General features: G+C 39.7%; 1 protein-coding gene across 1 annotated transcript in view; it reads left to right on the top strand.

Moving 5' to 3' along the window:
• The window catches only part of LOC112250129 (sodium/potassium-transporting ATPase subunit beta-1-interacting protein 2), a 155,080-nt gene extending 143,591 nt beyond the window's left edge, over positions 1-11,489 (top strand). The window contains exons 5-7 of the mRNA XM_024419994.2: positions 441-501; positions 4,946-5,027; positions 8,613-11,489. Of these exons, the coding sequence (XP_024275762.1) occupies positions 441-501; positions 4,946-5,027; positions 8,613-8,622 (153 nt within the window). The 3' untranslated portion in view covers positions 8,623-11,489. The remainder of the gene's footprint in view (positions 1-440; positions 502-4,945; positions 5,028-8,612) is intronic.
• Positions 11,490-12,165: the final 676 nt, after the last annotated feature.

The raw sequence follows: 12,165 nt of genomic DNA, 5'->3' as shown, positions 1-12,165 counted from the left end.
ATATGTATAATCACTATTTGTGAAATGTCTCTTAAACCATGTTTTTTTTTTACCCCATTGACGATGCAGGGCTTCTTTTTTGGAACATTGTTTATGTGCCTCTGTTTTTCAGTGTCTCTTCAACATCTCTATATGACCCATTTCATAGAGCAGTGTGATACACTAGACGCTGTACTAACACCTGTTTCCTCAACACAGAATGTTTTCCACATGGAGATGCTCTTTTGATCTCTCAATCATTTTCTACTTTTTCTCAGTGGTGGCTCATGTTTTCCCACCAATAAGTTTGTGTAGCTCTCTTCATCTCTTGAGGGCATGGACACAAACATCTATGTTTCCTTCACTGATTGTGCTATTCTAATTGGTCCCCTTCTCACTGTAAAATGTCACCACTCTCCAGAAAATGTATTTGATTACCTTTCCCCATTTCTCTTTTTCAGCTTGTTGGGTTCATCTATGCCTGTTATGTGGTGAAGCTAATCTCGGAAGAGGAAGACAGCTGTGAGTATTGCCTTTCAATTAATATTGTAGATCTATGAGAAATATGGCTGATTCCTACAGTCACACTTTTTATGGTGAATCATTTCCCTTTGCTTGTTATAATGGTGACTCAGCCAATTTGAAAAGGGCCATCTCACCTCATGTGCCTTAGTGAAACACACATATTTTATTCATAAGCGTTACCTGACCAATCACATAACAGTAATGAGCCATCTTCCTGGACTCGCTCCATGATATAATAACTAAAGTGTTTATATCCAGCTACACTCTTAGAAATAAAGGTGCTATCTAGAACCTAAAAGGGTTCATTGGCTGTCCCCATAGGAGAACCCTTTGAAGAACCCTTTTTGGTATCAGGTAGAACCCTTTTGGGTTCCATGTAGCACCCTTTCCACAGAGGATTCTACAATGACCCAAAAGGGTTCTACCTGGAAGCAAAAATGGTTCTACATGGAACACAAATGGGTTCTCCTATGGGGACAGCTGAAGAACCCTTTTGAACCCTTTTTTTATAAGAGTATAGATACAGTATGTCTGGCTCAAGGTTGACATTTCTGTATTCCTGTGTTTACAGAGTACGTTATTTACTCTAATAACTGGGCATTGGCATGTACATTCCTCATCTGGTCGGATCTTTAAATTTAGCCAAGTTTAATGCTCCAGCAAACATTTGGATTTAGATGTTGCTGGATTTAAACAATTTATTTTATTGATCCCAGGCCCAGCCGCTTGTGGATCCTAGCCTTAAAGGAAAGTGTGGGAAATGTCCCCATTTGTTAAATTCAGAAAACATTGCAGCACAGACCCAGTCAAGTTGCCTTGTTCCAAAATGCATTAATTATTCTCTTTGGCCGCTGCCTCATTTTTTAGAAAATGTATATTAGGACAGGAATTCGTTTTTGTGTTATTGTCATTTATAATTGATATTGATTGCCGTAATACATGTGCGACTTCTCCTTGTTACCGGTCTTGCTTTGTAAACATAGTATGTGTTGGAAAGAATGCATTTGCCAAGTACCCCAGCATACTAGATCAATGCCATTTTTCTTCTAGCGATCTCTCTTGCATTCTCTCCATTTGCAACATTCATCATCAAGCAACAGACATAAAGAGAAAGCAGGAACGAGAGGGGATAGAGAGAAAAGTATAGAGAGGGAGGAGGTCACATGAGGCGACTCTACATGCCTTCTCTGTCATTTGGGATTTTTTTTCACTGCATTAATTCAATTTTTATAATTATAGTTATTAAAATTGACTGTATGGTTGGTACAGCAAGCCTTTATTAAGAGAGCTCACCTCCCCTAGGTCCCAGCACAATACTGTTGGTGGTTGGTAGGTTGAAAAGACTTATCCAAATGCACTGAAATTATACCTGACTACTGGTTAGTGTGGTCACAACAGAACATTGTATGTGTCACGTTCTGACCTTAGTTCTTTTGTTATGGCTTTGTTTTAGTATGGTCATGGCGTGAGTTGGGTGGGTTGTCTATGTTCATTTTTCTATGATTTGCTATTTCTGTGTTTGGCCTGGTATGGTTCTCAATCAGAGGCATCTCTCAATCGTTATCCCTGATTGAGAACCATATTTAGGTAGCCTGTTTTGTATTGTGTTTCGTGGGTGATTATTTTCTGTCTTTGTGTATGTCACCGGACAGGACTGTTTCGTGTCATTCTCATTTATCGTTTTTGTTGTTTTCATTAAAAGGCATAATGAATACTTACCACGCTGCACCTTGGTCCTCCTCTCTTTCTCCCAATGACGAACGTTACAGTACGCCCATTACTTGTCAACAATGCAGATTCTTCCTATGGCAAGATTTTAATATAATTGAAGAAGGCTTTGCGTCTGATAACATGGTAATGTTTCCTAATACAGCTTCAATGTACAGACAGTACATTTTATATGGGAGCTATTATGAGAGACATAACTGAGAGATTCATAGGGTGTGCAGTGAGGTTGCTCCCTCAGGCTAGAAAAAAAATTGAGTGAAATAAGGGATGCAGCGCTTAGTAGACTATTTCCTCTACATTTAGCATGGGAATCTGAGTGTAAAAAATGCAGCGCTTCTCCTGGCTGTGCTGGAGCCCCTGTGAGACAGCCAAAAGGCAGGCAAGAGTGCTGAACCATGACCACAACCGAATGTGAGTCTCTCAGCTACCTGAGATTGCCTATCAGACCACAGCGCTCTCTCTCTAAAAGAACATCTCCAGACATAGCTTTCCCGTCTTTAGAGCCCAAATGTATCCTTCCCTGCCAAAAAATGGGGAGTACCTCAATTTGAAATATTAAAGAGCACATCTTGAATAAGTAAAGGATTCCCTCAGGCATTGTTATGATAAAAGTCATTTGGGTCCAAATTAAGAGCAGGTTCTATTTGCCACTCAATAATGGCTGTTAGAAATGTGCCCTTCAGGGAAAATGAAGCTTTAATTGGAATTTGCACTTGACAATCTCGTGGATGTATTTGATGTATTCCAGAGTTGAAATGTAAAGTACCTGGAAAAAGCCCATGAAGGATAATACTATATTTGCAACGTGACAGAGGAGGTTTGATGTCCTGCATGAAATGATTGCCGAGAGACACTGTTTAATTTGCCCAACACAAAGGAATAATATTATCCAACAGTGTTCATATCCTCCAGTGAATGAGAATGGTATTGATGGTTTGATCCCTGGGACATGAGGAAACACTGATCTGGGAGCTGTATTGGCTATTACAGCTCCAATTAATATAGTACATGAAGTACCTCAGAGAAGGTAATGAACAGCTAAAACCAATCAACACGCTCACTCCGTAATTACACTTACTATCAAGGGTAATATCCCAGGGTCCATTTAAAAGAAAGGACAGTATTTAAAATGATTTAGTCTCCAAGAGAAGAGGAGAGAGAGAATGAAGAAGAGGGAGGGAATAAAGGTGCTAGAAGTACTTTTTTTGCATTTATAACAAGTAAATGAGAATACAGCTTCCTCTGTTGGATTTGCAATCAGGGTCAGTGTACCAGTAAGGTGGAACCTCATGTTGATTGGCCCTCGGCGGCATTTCATTTGCCACTGCGTTGTCATACCAACTTGTTGTGACTGCTTAAGACAAAACAATTTGGAGACATAGACCAAGTCGTGCCTACTGCTATTCTTAACACTACTGCCATCAAACCGTCCCCTATATCTTATAAGGCCTACTTAATACAGCACAATCATTATGTGTGTTACGTCACCAAGTCACCAAGAGCTTCTTTTTTCATGTTAGCATGGTAAACATAAGTAGCCGGCAGGCATTTAACCATTAGGGCATTATACACAAACATTATTCCCTCCACCAAAAGGAAAATATGAAAATAGCTTTTTTATAAAACACATAATGGTTTGCTTGTGGGCAAAATATTAGCATTTACTCTGCAGAACAATACTGAACATATACACTTAGGTGCTGAAGCTACATTTACTGAAACTAAAAAAACAACCTTGTGATGCGAACCTTGACCTTTATTGTATCCTTCATACAGTACGATAGCTTGGGACTATAAGGTTCTATCTGCAAAAAGATGATTCTGAGATAATTGGCTTTAAAGTTCCGAACCATCATTGGTTTGAATGATGTCAGCAATTTTTTATCTTGTACTCTTTTGAACTTAATAACATGAATTGGGGTATTTAGAATACTATATACCTAGAGAAAATTGAACAGAACAAGGGTATGTCAATAAGAACATTTTGATAAAAATGCAGATAGAACCTTATAGTCCCAAGCTTTCGAGTTAGCATTTTGTTGAAACTGCCTGATTGAGATGTGGCCAGTCTCCAGATCTTAAATTGTACACTTTATGTCTTATCGCTGCAGGTCCTCTGATAAGCCTGATCAGAGTACACAGGTTAATGCCTATAATGAGGGCCAACAAGGATTTAGAGCTTTTGGTGAACATTCCCTAAATGTACCATTATAATGATGATAATGCCAAACCTTCCATCACCTCCCATTCAAGGCAGTAGGGAAGGAAGGGGGCACTCATCAGCTAATCAGTCTTATCTCAGTGTTTCGTTTGTCTTAGAGACAGACTCGGATGCATTAAGACATCGGATCTTATCAGAGGCTTTAGTACCTCCGTCTTTTTGTGTTAGGCCCAGATACCCAGATCTGCTGGGGCTTGAAACTGCTGGCAGGCCTCTGTGGAGGGCTGGGCCCTAATCCTGTCCAGTTTGTATTCTGTGTGATCTGCAGCATGACTCCACTGCGGATATCACCAATACCCAGCCTTTAGATGGTCCAGACACTGATTATCTACTGCCTGGGATTATCACAGACACAAGCAGGCACACACTTACTTAGAGACACAGAAGCACACACACACACACACACAGAAGCACACACATACAGAAGCACACACACACAAGCCTTTGTTTGATCTCACAGTAACCAGATATCCTCTTTTTCTTTGTCTCCAGTTGATTTTATAGGAGGGTTCGACTCCTACGGTTATCAAGGGCCTCAGAAGACATCCCATTTGCAACTACAACCCATGTATATGTAAGTGCAATGTAGCTACATCTCTTCACACCTGCTATTACAGTACTTCTGAAATGTTTTCTCCTGGCACCAAGAATTGTCTTGTCTTGGTGCCAAGTTCACTATGTTTTCACACTTGAGTCTATAAATTGGACGAATAGGACTAGCCTATGTGAGGACATTATAATGTAAGGCAGAGAGAAGTCTCATCTATAAATAACGCTAGTGTCAATACAGATAAAGAAATAGCTTGGGTCAACAATGAGGGAGGGAATGTTTGTATCTGGACTAGAGGTCGACCGATTATGATTTTTTTTTTTCCAGCGCCGATACCGATACCGATTATTGGAGGACCAAAAAAGCCGATACCAATTAATCGGACAATTTTTTAAATATATTTTTTTATTTGTAATAATGACAATTACAACAATACTGAATGAACACTTATTTTAACTTAATATAAAACATCAATAAAATCAATTTAGCCTCAAATAAATAATGAAACATGTTCAATCAATTTGGTTTAAATAATGCAAAAACAAAGTTTTGGAGAAGAAAGTAATATGTGCCATGTAAAATATGTGCCATGTAAAAAAGCTAACGTTTAAGTTCCTTGCTCAGAACATGAGAACATATGAAAGTTGGTGGTTCCTTTTAACATGAGACTTCAATATTCCAAGGTAAGAGGTTTTAGGTTGTAGTTAATGTAGTATTTATAGGACTATTTCTCTCTATACCATTTGTATTTCATATACTTTTGACTATTGGATGTTCTTATAGGCACTATAGTATTGCCAGTGTAACAGTATAGCTTCCGTCCCCCTCCTCGCCCCTACCTGGGCTCGAACCAGGAACACATCAACAACAGCCACACTCGAAGCATCGTTACCCATCGCTCCACAAAAGCCGTGGCCCTTGCAGGGCAAGGGGAATAACTACTCCAAATCTAAAAGCGAGTGACATTGGAAACAGTATTAGCACACACCCAGCTAACTAGCTAGCCATTTCACATTGGTTACACCAGCCATTAGGCTGATAGGCTTGAAGTCATAAACAGCGCTGTGCTTGCGAAGAGATGCTGGCAAAACGCACAAAAGTGCTGTTTGAATTAATGATTACGGGCTTGCTGCTGCTCAGTCAGACTGCTCTATCAAATCAGACTTAATTATAACATAATAACACACAGAAATACGAGCCTTTGGTCATTAATATGATTGAATCCAGAAACTATAATTTCGAAAACAAAATGTTTATTATTTCAGTGAAATAATGAACCGTTCGGTATTTTATCTAACGGGTAGAATCCCTAAATCTAAATATTCTTGTTACATTGCACAACCTTCAATGTATGTCATACTTACGTAAAATTCTGGCAAATTAGTTCACAATGAGCAAGGCAGCCCAAACTGTTGCATATACCCTGACTCTGCGTGCAATGAATGCAAGAGAAATAACAATTTCACCTGGTTAATATTGCCTGCTAAACTGGATTAGTAGTTATAACTAGTGATTATGATTGGTTGTTTTTTATAAGATAAGTTTAATGCTAGCTAGCAATGTACCTTAGCTTCTATTGCATTCGCGTAACAGGCAGGCTACTCGTGGAGTGCAATGGTTCGAGTGTTGGACTAGTTAACTGTGCGATTGCAAGATTGGGAACCCCTGAGCTGACATGGTAATAATCTGTCGTTCTGCCCCTGAACAAGGCAGTTAACCCACAGTTCCTAGGCAGTCATTGAAAATAAGAATGTGTTCTTAACTGACTTGCCTAGTTAAATAAAAGGTATTAAAAAATATATTTAAAAAAAATATATATATCGGAAATCGGCGCCCAAAAATACCTATTCCCGATTGTTATGAAAACTTGAAATCGGCCCTAATTAATCGGCCATTCCGATTAATCGGTCGACCTCTAATCTGGACTCCTGAAAGGTTAGGATTTGCTTGAGACGAAATGAGGAGAACACAGGAAGAGATGTTCAAACTTGAAAGGATTTCCCTCGTTGACACTGAATGGATCAGAGATATTATTTTATAATCCTGTGTACAGTGCAGGCCAGTCAACATATCATACACTGGGAATAGACAGTAATCCACTCCTACTGTATAAAGAGTTATCCTCAAACGCTAATCTCATAGGTATGTTGAACTGTAGATGCACAGTGGGAAGAAATATAATTTTCACAATGACAGTGATCAAAGTGAGGATGATGCTGTTCATAATGCAACAAACTATTAACTGCACTGGTTAGATATAAAGGTATTACACTTCTAATATCTGACAGGATAAAACATCCACCAGCTATACAATGTAGCATCAGCTGCTCATAGGGGAACTACTGTTTCTTTAAATGTCACCCTTTTATCACATGGGGGTCACACGAGGTGATTGTTTTGGAAATGCATGGCAGGGGTCCAAGCTGTGCTCATGGCCTGGTGTGCCAGATGAGCCCCACCGTGGCAGGAACAGAACAGCCTGGGAATCCCCTGCCTGCCTGCCTGCTTGCCTGCCTGCCTGTCTGTCTCTCTCTCTGTGGAGCACAGGCGTCAGCTGACTGGCCCAGCTAACCCTGTGACTCTAACACTAGGAGGGGGGACAAACTCTGTGAAGTCATGCCAGGATTTGGAGCAGGGTGGTGACATGTCTGCTGGTGGGGAGAGGGAGGGGGGTAACAGCCGCTTGCCCAGCCTAATGCCTGTATTAGGATATTCAGGGTGACTACAGTGAAGTGTGTCTCCTAAATCTTAACCTGCTGTCTGTCACTCTCAGCAGTGTATGGAAAAACAACAGGGAGGGGACAATGAAGTGCACATAGGGGTGTGTGGACATTTCCCATTGTGTCTAATGTGAATGGAATAGGATGGGTTGTATCTGGTCCATTGTGAGATCAGTATTGTACCGTCTGTTATTAGCTGAGGTCAGCTGAGTTCAGGTGGGAGTCCTCTGTCATTTAAGGGAGTAGGGTTTAGAATTGTACTCAAGGTTATTTACATCTCAGTAGTTTGCCAACATAACTTCTCAATTGTGTCATGTAAATATCTGCCTATCCAACTCAATAATAGTTGGGCATATAGTTGTCTAATTCCAGGGCATATCACCTTGCTGTCATTACATTATACAATACCTATAATTACATAAGAATAATTTCCTGCATTGCTCAGGGGAAAGCGTATTACTTTCAGTAGGTCAGCATATAACACATATGGCAAATGATGGATTTAAGGGACTTGATATTTGTAACACAGGAGACTGAAACAAACAAAAATGCCATTAAGAGCCATTCTGTGGTTTTATGGCACCCAGTAGGGAAGACAATAGAGATTATTAATCATGGACACCAAGACAATGGTGTGGTAGAGGTGCTACACACCATCTTCAATAGCCAATCAGTCTTCACAGCTGATACCCATTAACAATAGTTCTTATTGGATGTGACAACTGGGAATTACCAAGGTCTTTGGAGAATAGTGGCAGGTGCAATCATTCTCGCTTTGTTTTCATGCCGAGTTTGTTTTAGCATGAGCATACAATATTAGCTTATATTTGAATATATCTGTGGTATTGTGATTTATTGACACTAATTCCTTTTCCTCTTTCTCTTCCAGGGCAAAGTAACAAAGGACAGCTGCCTTATGTACCAATCAAATAGAGAGCTACCGTTTTAACTTTTTGTTTCATTTCGTAAATGTCTTCAAATAATACAGTGTCTTACAAACTGTGTGGAGGAAGTGAGACTCTACACTTTAACCTCAAAGACTCATAAAAACACTGGATTTCCTTTGTCTCTCTGCTCAGCCTCTGCTCAGTGGAGTCACAGTCTTGGCCTGGACGAGGGGCCAGGCAGGGGCAAGAACACCCTCCTATGGCTGTGTTGACCTTACAGGATGCATATCTCTCCTCCATACTGGTTCTTGCTCTCTTTCTGACAGCTGAATGACTGAAATATTAAGGGGGAAAAATTGCTTTGATTCCTCTCGACAGTGTTCAAATGGATCAAGATTCCGGACAAAGGGAATGCCAAGTTCTGAGAGCACTAGTTAATTAAGTGATGTCGCAGAGTTTCAATGTATTCTGATTAACTTGATTAGAAATACACTTCACTTAAACAATGTTCTATAACTGATCGATATGGTTTTAGTCATCAGAAGTAGTCCTATTGCCCATTCTAAAGAGTTGATTAGAAATAAATGTACATGTGAACCATGATGTGTTTACAATACACTTTGGCTGTTGGAATTCCATCTTGAGTTGGGCAATTGCATGGGACAAAACTTTGAAATGGAAAAAGCAACCAGTTGCTTTTTTAATGATGGATGTATTTGTCTTGAAAGTGCCAAGAACAATAGTTAAAGATGAGTTAGACAAAATATTGGATGCTATCTAGAGATACATATTTTTGGAGCTAGTCTCGGGGACATAAATTCAAAAGTTACTTCGGGGATAACACCATATTTGTTTGCATGAGGTGTCAACATCTGTTGAATATTTAATCTCTGAAAGCACTGGACATTATCCCAGACTAGGTAGAGGTAACAGTTGGCCTTTCTGCAGCTGTCTTTGCGCTGTAAGGTTATGTGAATTTTGTGCTTTTCTAAGACAGAGTGGAGTCTTGAGTCTAATGATAAAGAGAAAACTAAATGTAACTTCTTCAAATTCTAGGCATTTTTTAACATGTGTGACAGTGTTTACTCTTTTATAGTTCACTAATAAGTTATTATGTTGTGTATAAGTGGGCCTTTCTTTTACTCCTAACTGTACAAAGTGTCAAGGGAAACCTTGGGAACAATATCTTGCTGATAGTCTGGTGTGAGGACTAGAAGGAGATGTGTGGTAGAGTTTGTGCTGTGGCTGAAACGTTGTGCTTTTGTCTATTGGACAGCGCGGGAACCCCGAACCAATCAGGACCGCCTCAGTTCTGTCATCATCGTCATAGCATCGTCATACTGTAACTCTTCTACTGAATGGTAGCCCTGTGCGCATTTTTTTTGTATATCTCCCCGCTAAATCCTTCAGCTTTGTAGACCAGAACTCCATATCATAGGACCTCTCTATGTTTTCTATTTTAGTGGTGTGAATCTGTTGGCTCTTTTGTAAATTAATGTAACACTAACAGGCCTTCCAAGATCTAGAATATTCAAATGGAACCTCGAGATGCATAAAATGCTCTTCTAAACTCAGGCAAGTTTTCCTTGCAACATTTCTATACACTTACTGATCGTGTTTAAACATCACCATGGTAACAGCACGTAGAACATCTGAAGACATAGAGGGTGCAGTCCGTAAATTCGATCTGAGTTCAGAGCACTCTCGTCTGAGAATGGCAGAGCGCAGAAAAACTGATGACTTTACGAACACTCAGCACCAGTTGAATATGTCCCGTATCAATGAACTTTGGCAAAAAAAAGCGTAATTAAACTGTTGCCAGCAGCACAGTTACAGTCACCAACGCTCTAGATAACATGAAAACAACATAACCAACTCTGCTAGGGGGAGTAACATTGTCAGAGTGAGGTGTTATCTTATTTGTCTGGAAGTAGCTAGCAAGCTAGCCAACATTAGTTCGCTTGGGTGATTGACTGACGTTCTGAGGTCAGAACACTCGGATCAAACCTACTCATCGGCCAGAGCGTCCAGTGTGCGCTCTGAACGCTCCAAGAGCGTACAATCTGACAACGCCCTGAGCGCACTCTGATTCCTAAGCATTATCATCTTCATAACATTTGTGTCTGGGATAGTATATTGGTATTCAACTGTGTAAAAGCTATATGATCGCTAGTATGCTTCCTTGCATAGTAAATCCAAGATTACACCTATTGAAGAGTCAGTTGTGTTTTATCAGTGAGTTGTTCTAATGTGAGTGGCTGGCAAAGGAGGCTGGTGGGAGGAGCCATAGGAGGACGGGCTCATTGTAGTTGCTGGAATGGAATAAATGGAATGGTATCAAACACATCACACATATGGAAATCATCAGTCCCATTAATTCCATTCCATCCATTACAATGAGCCTGCTGTCCTATAGCTCCTCCCACCAGCATCCTTTGGAGGATAGGGGATGTATACACCGGTTACTGTCACCCTGTGCCAGATAACCCAGTCTGAAATGTTGAAGACCAACATCATTTACTGCTGCAATCTTACATGACCCCTTCATTCACAGAGAAGATTCAACGTTGTAAATATAGCATAACATTTTCGACCCAGATAAAGTTTTTGACAATATGTTATGTAAGATCTGAATTAAAAATAAAATAATTTGATTGTATATGGCATTACAGTATTATAAGTTCCTATACATTCAAAGGGAGCTGTGTATAATACTGTTGCAGGTACTCAATTGCTCATTGTAGTACATTCCTGAATACTCCATTGGTTGTTTTGTTTGGGTTCAGCGCTGACTTCTTCTTCTCAATAGATTTAGCAATTTTCTATTTATGTTACTTTTCAAAATGACTGTAAATATAATAAAATCAAACTGTGGAAAAGGCCAATCCTTTTTCTCATTTGTTTTCTGAGGACTCACTTCCTGCAACGTCTGATGTAATCACTGACATCACACTTTCTAGTCTCTCATCTGAACAGCAATATGTATTGATACAATAATAGTTAGCTATGCCTAGCAACAGCCTTTACCGCCTGAAGGTATCATTCATTACAATTTCCTACGGTATGTGAGGCAAACTGTTGCCAGCCTCACCTGGTCATCCAACCAAGACAGCAGCATGGGGAACAATGTTTGAAACAAATATCAGACATACTGTAACAACTTACAGACATAGACACACCATAAAAAAAGTTTTGTTGTAGACACACATTTCAATTACAGAAACATACAAGTGTCATAGATATATATATTTTTTAATCGTTAAAAGCAAAAGTATGTAGGAGTGAGACTGTAGCTGGTATTTATTTTCTGAACTTATCAAAGAAGAACAGTATACTATGACCGAAATGGTCATAGTATATCACCAATGTTTAAGCCTATGTAGAGTCAACGAAGACCAGCCAATAGCACTATAGAGATCACAGTGGTGTTTCAGACGGGTTTGGTTGGTAATAAACAAAAGAGCTGCATGATACACGGAATCAAGTGCCTTCAGGGTAGTGCTTGAGGTCTGCATATAAATTACATCACTGTAGTCTAAGACGGTACGGTGTGCA

This window comes from Oncorhynchus tshawytscha, linkage group LG05, assembly GCF_018296145.1.
Source record: "Oncorhynchus tshawytscha isolate Ot180627B linkage group LG05, Otsh_v2.0, whole genome shotgun sequence".
Lineage (NCBI taxonomy): Eukaryota > Metazoa > Chordata > Actinopteri > Salmoniformes > Salmonidae > Oncorhynchus > Oncorhynchus tshawytscha.
This window is presented reverse-complemented; position numbering and strand designations above follow the sequence as displayed.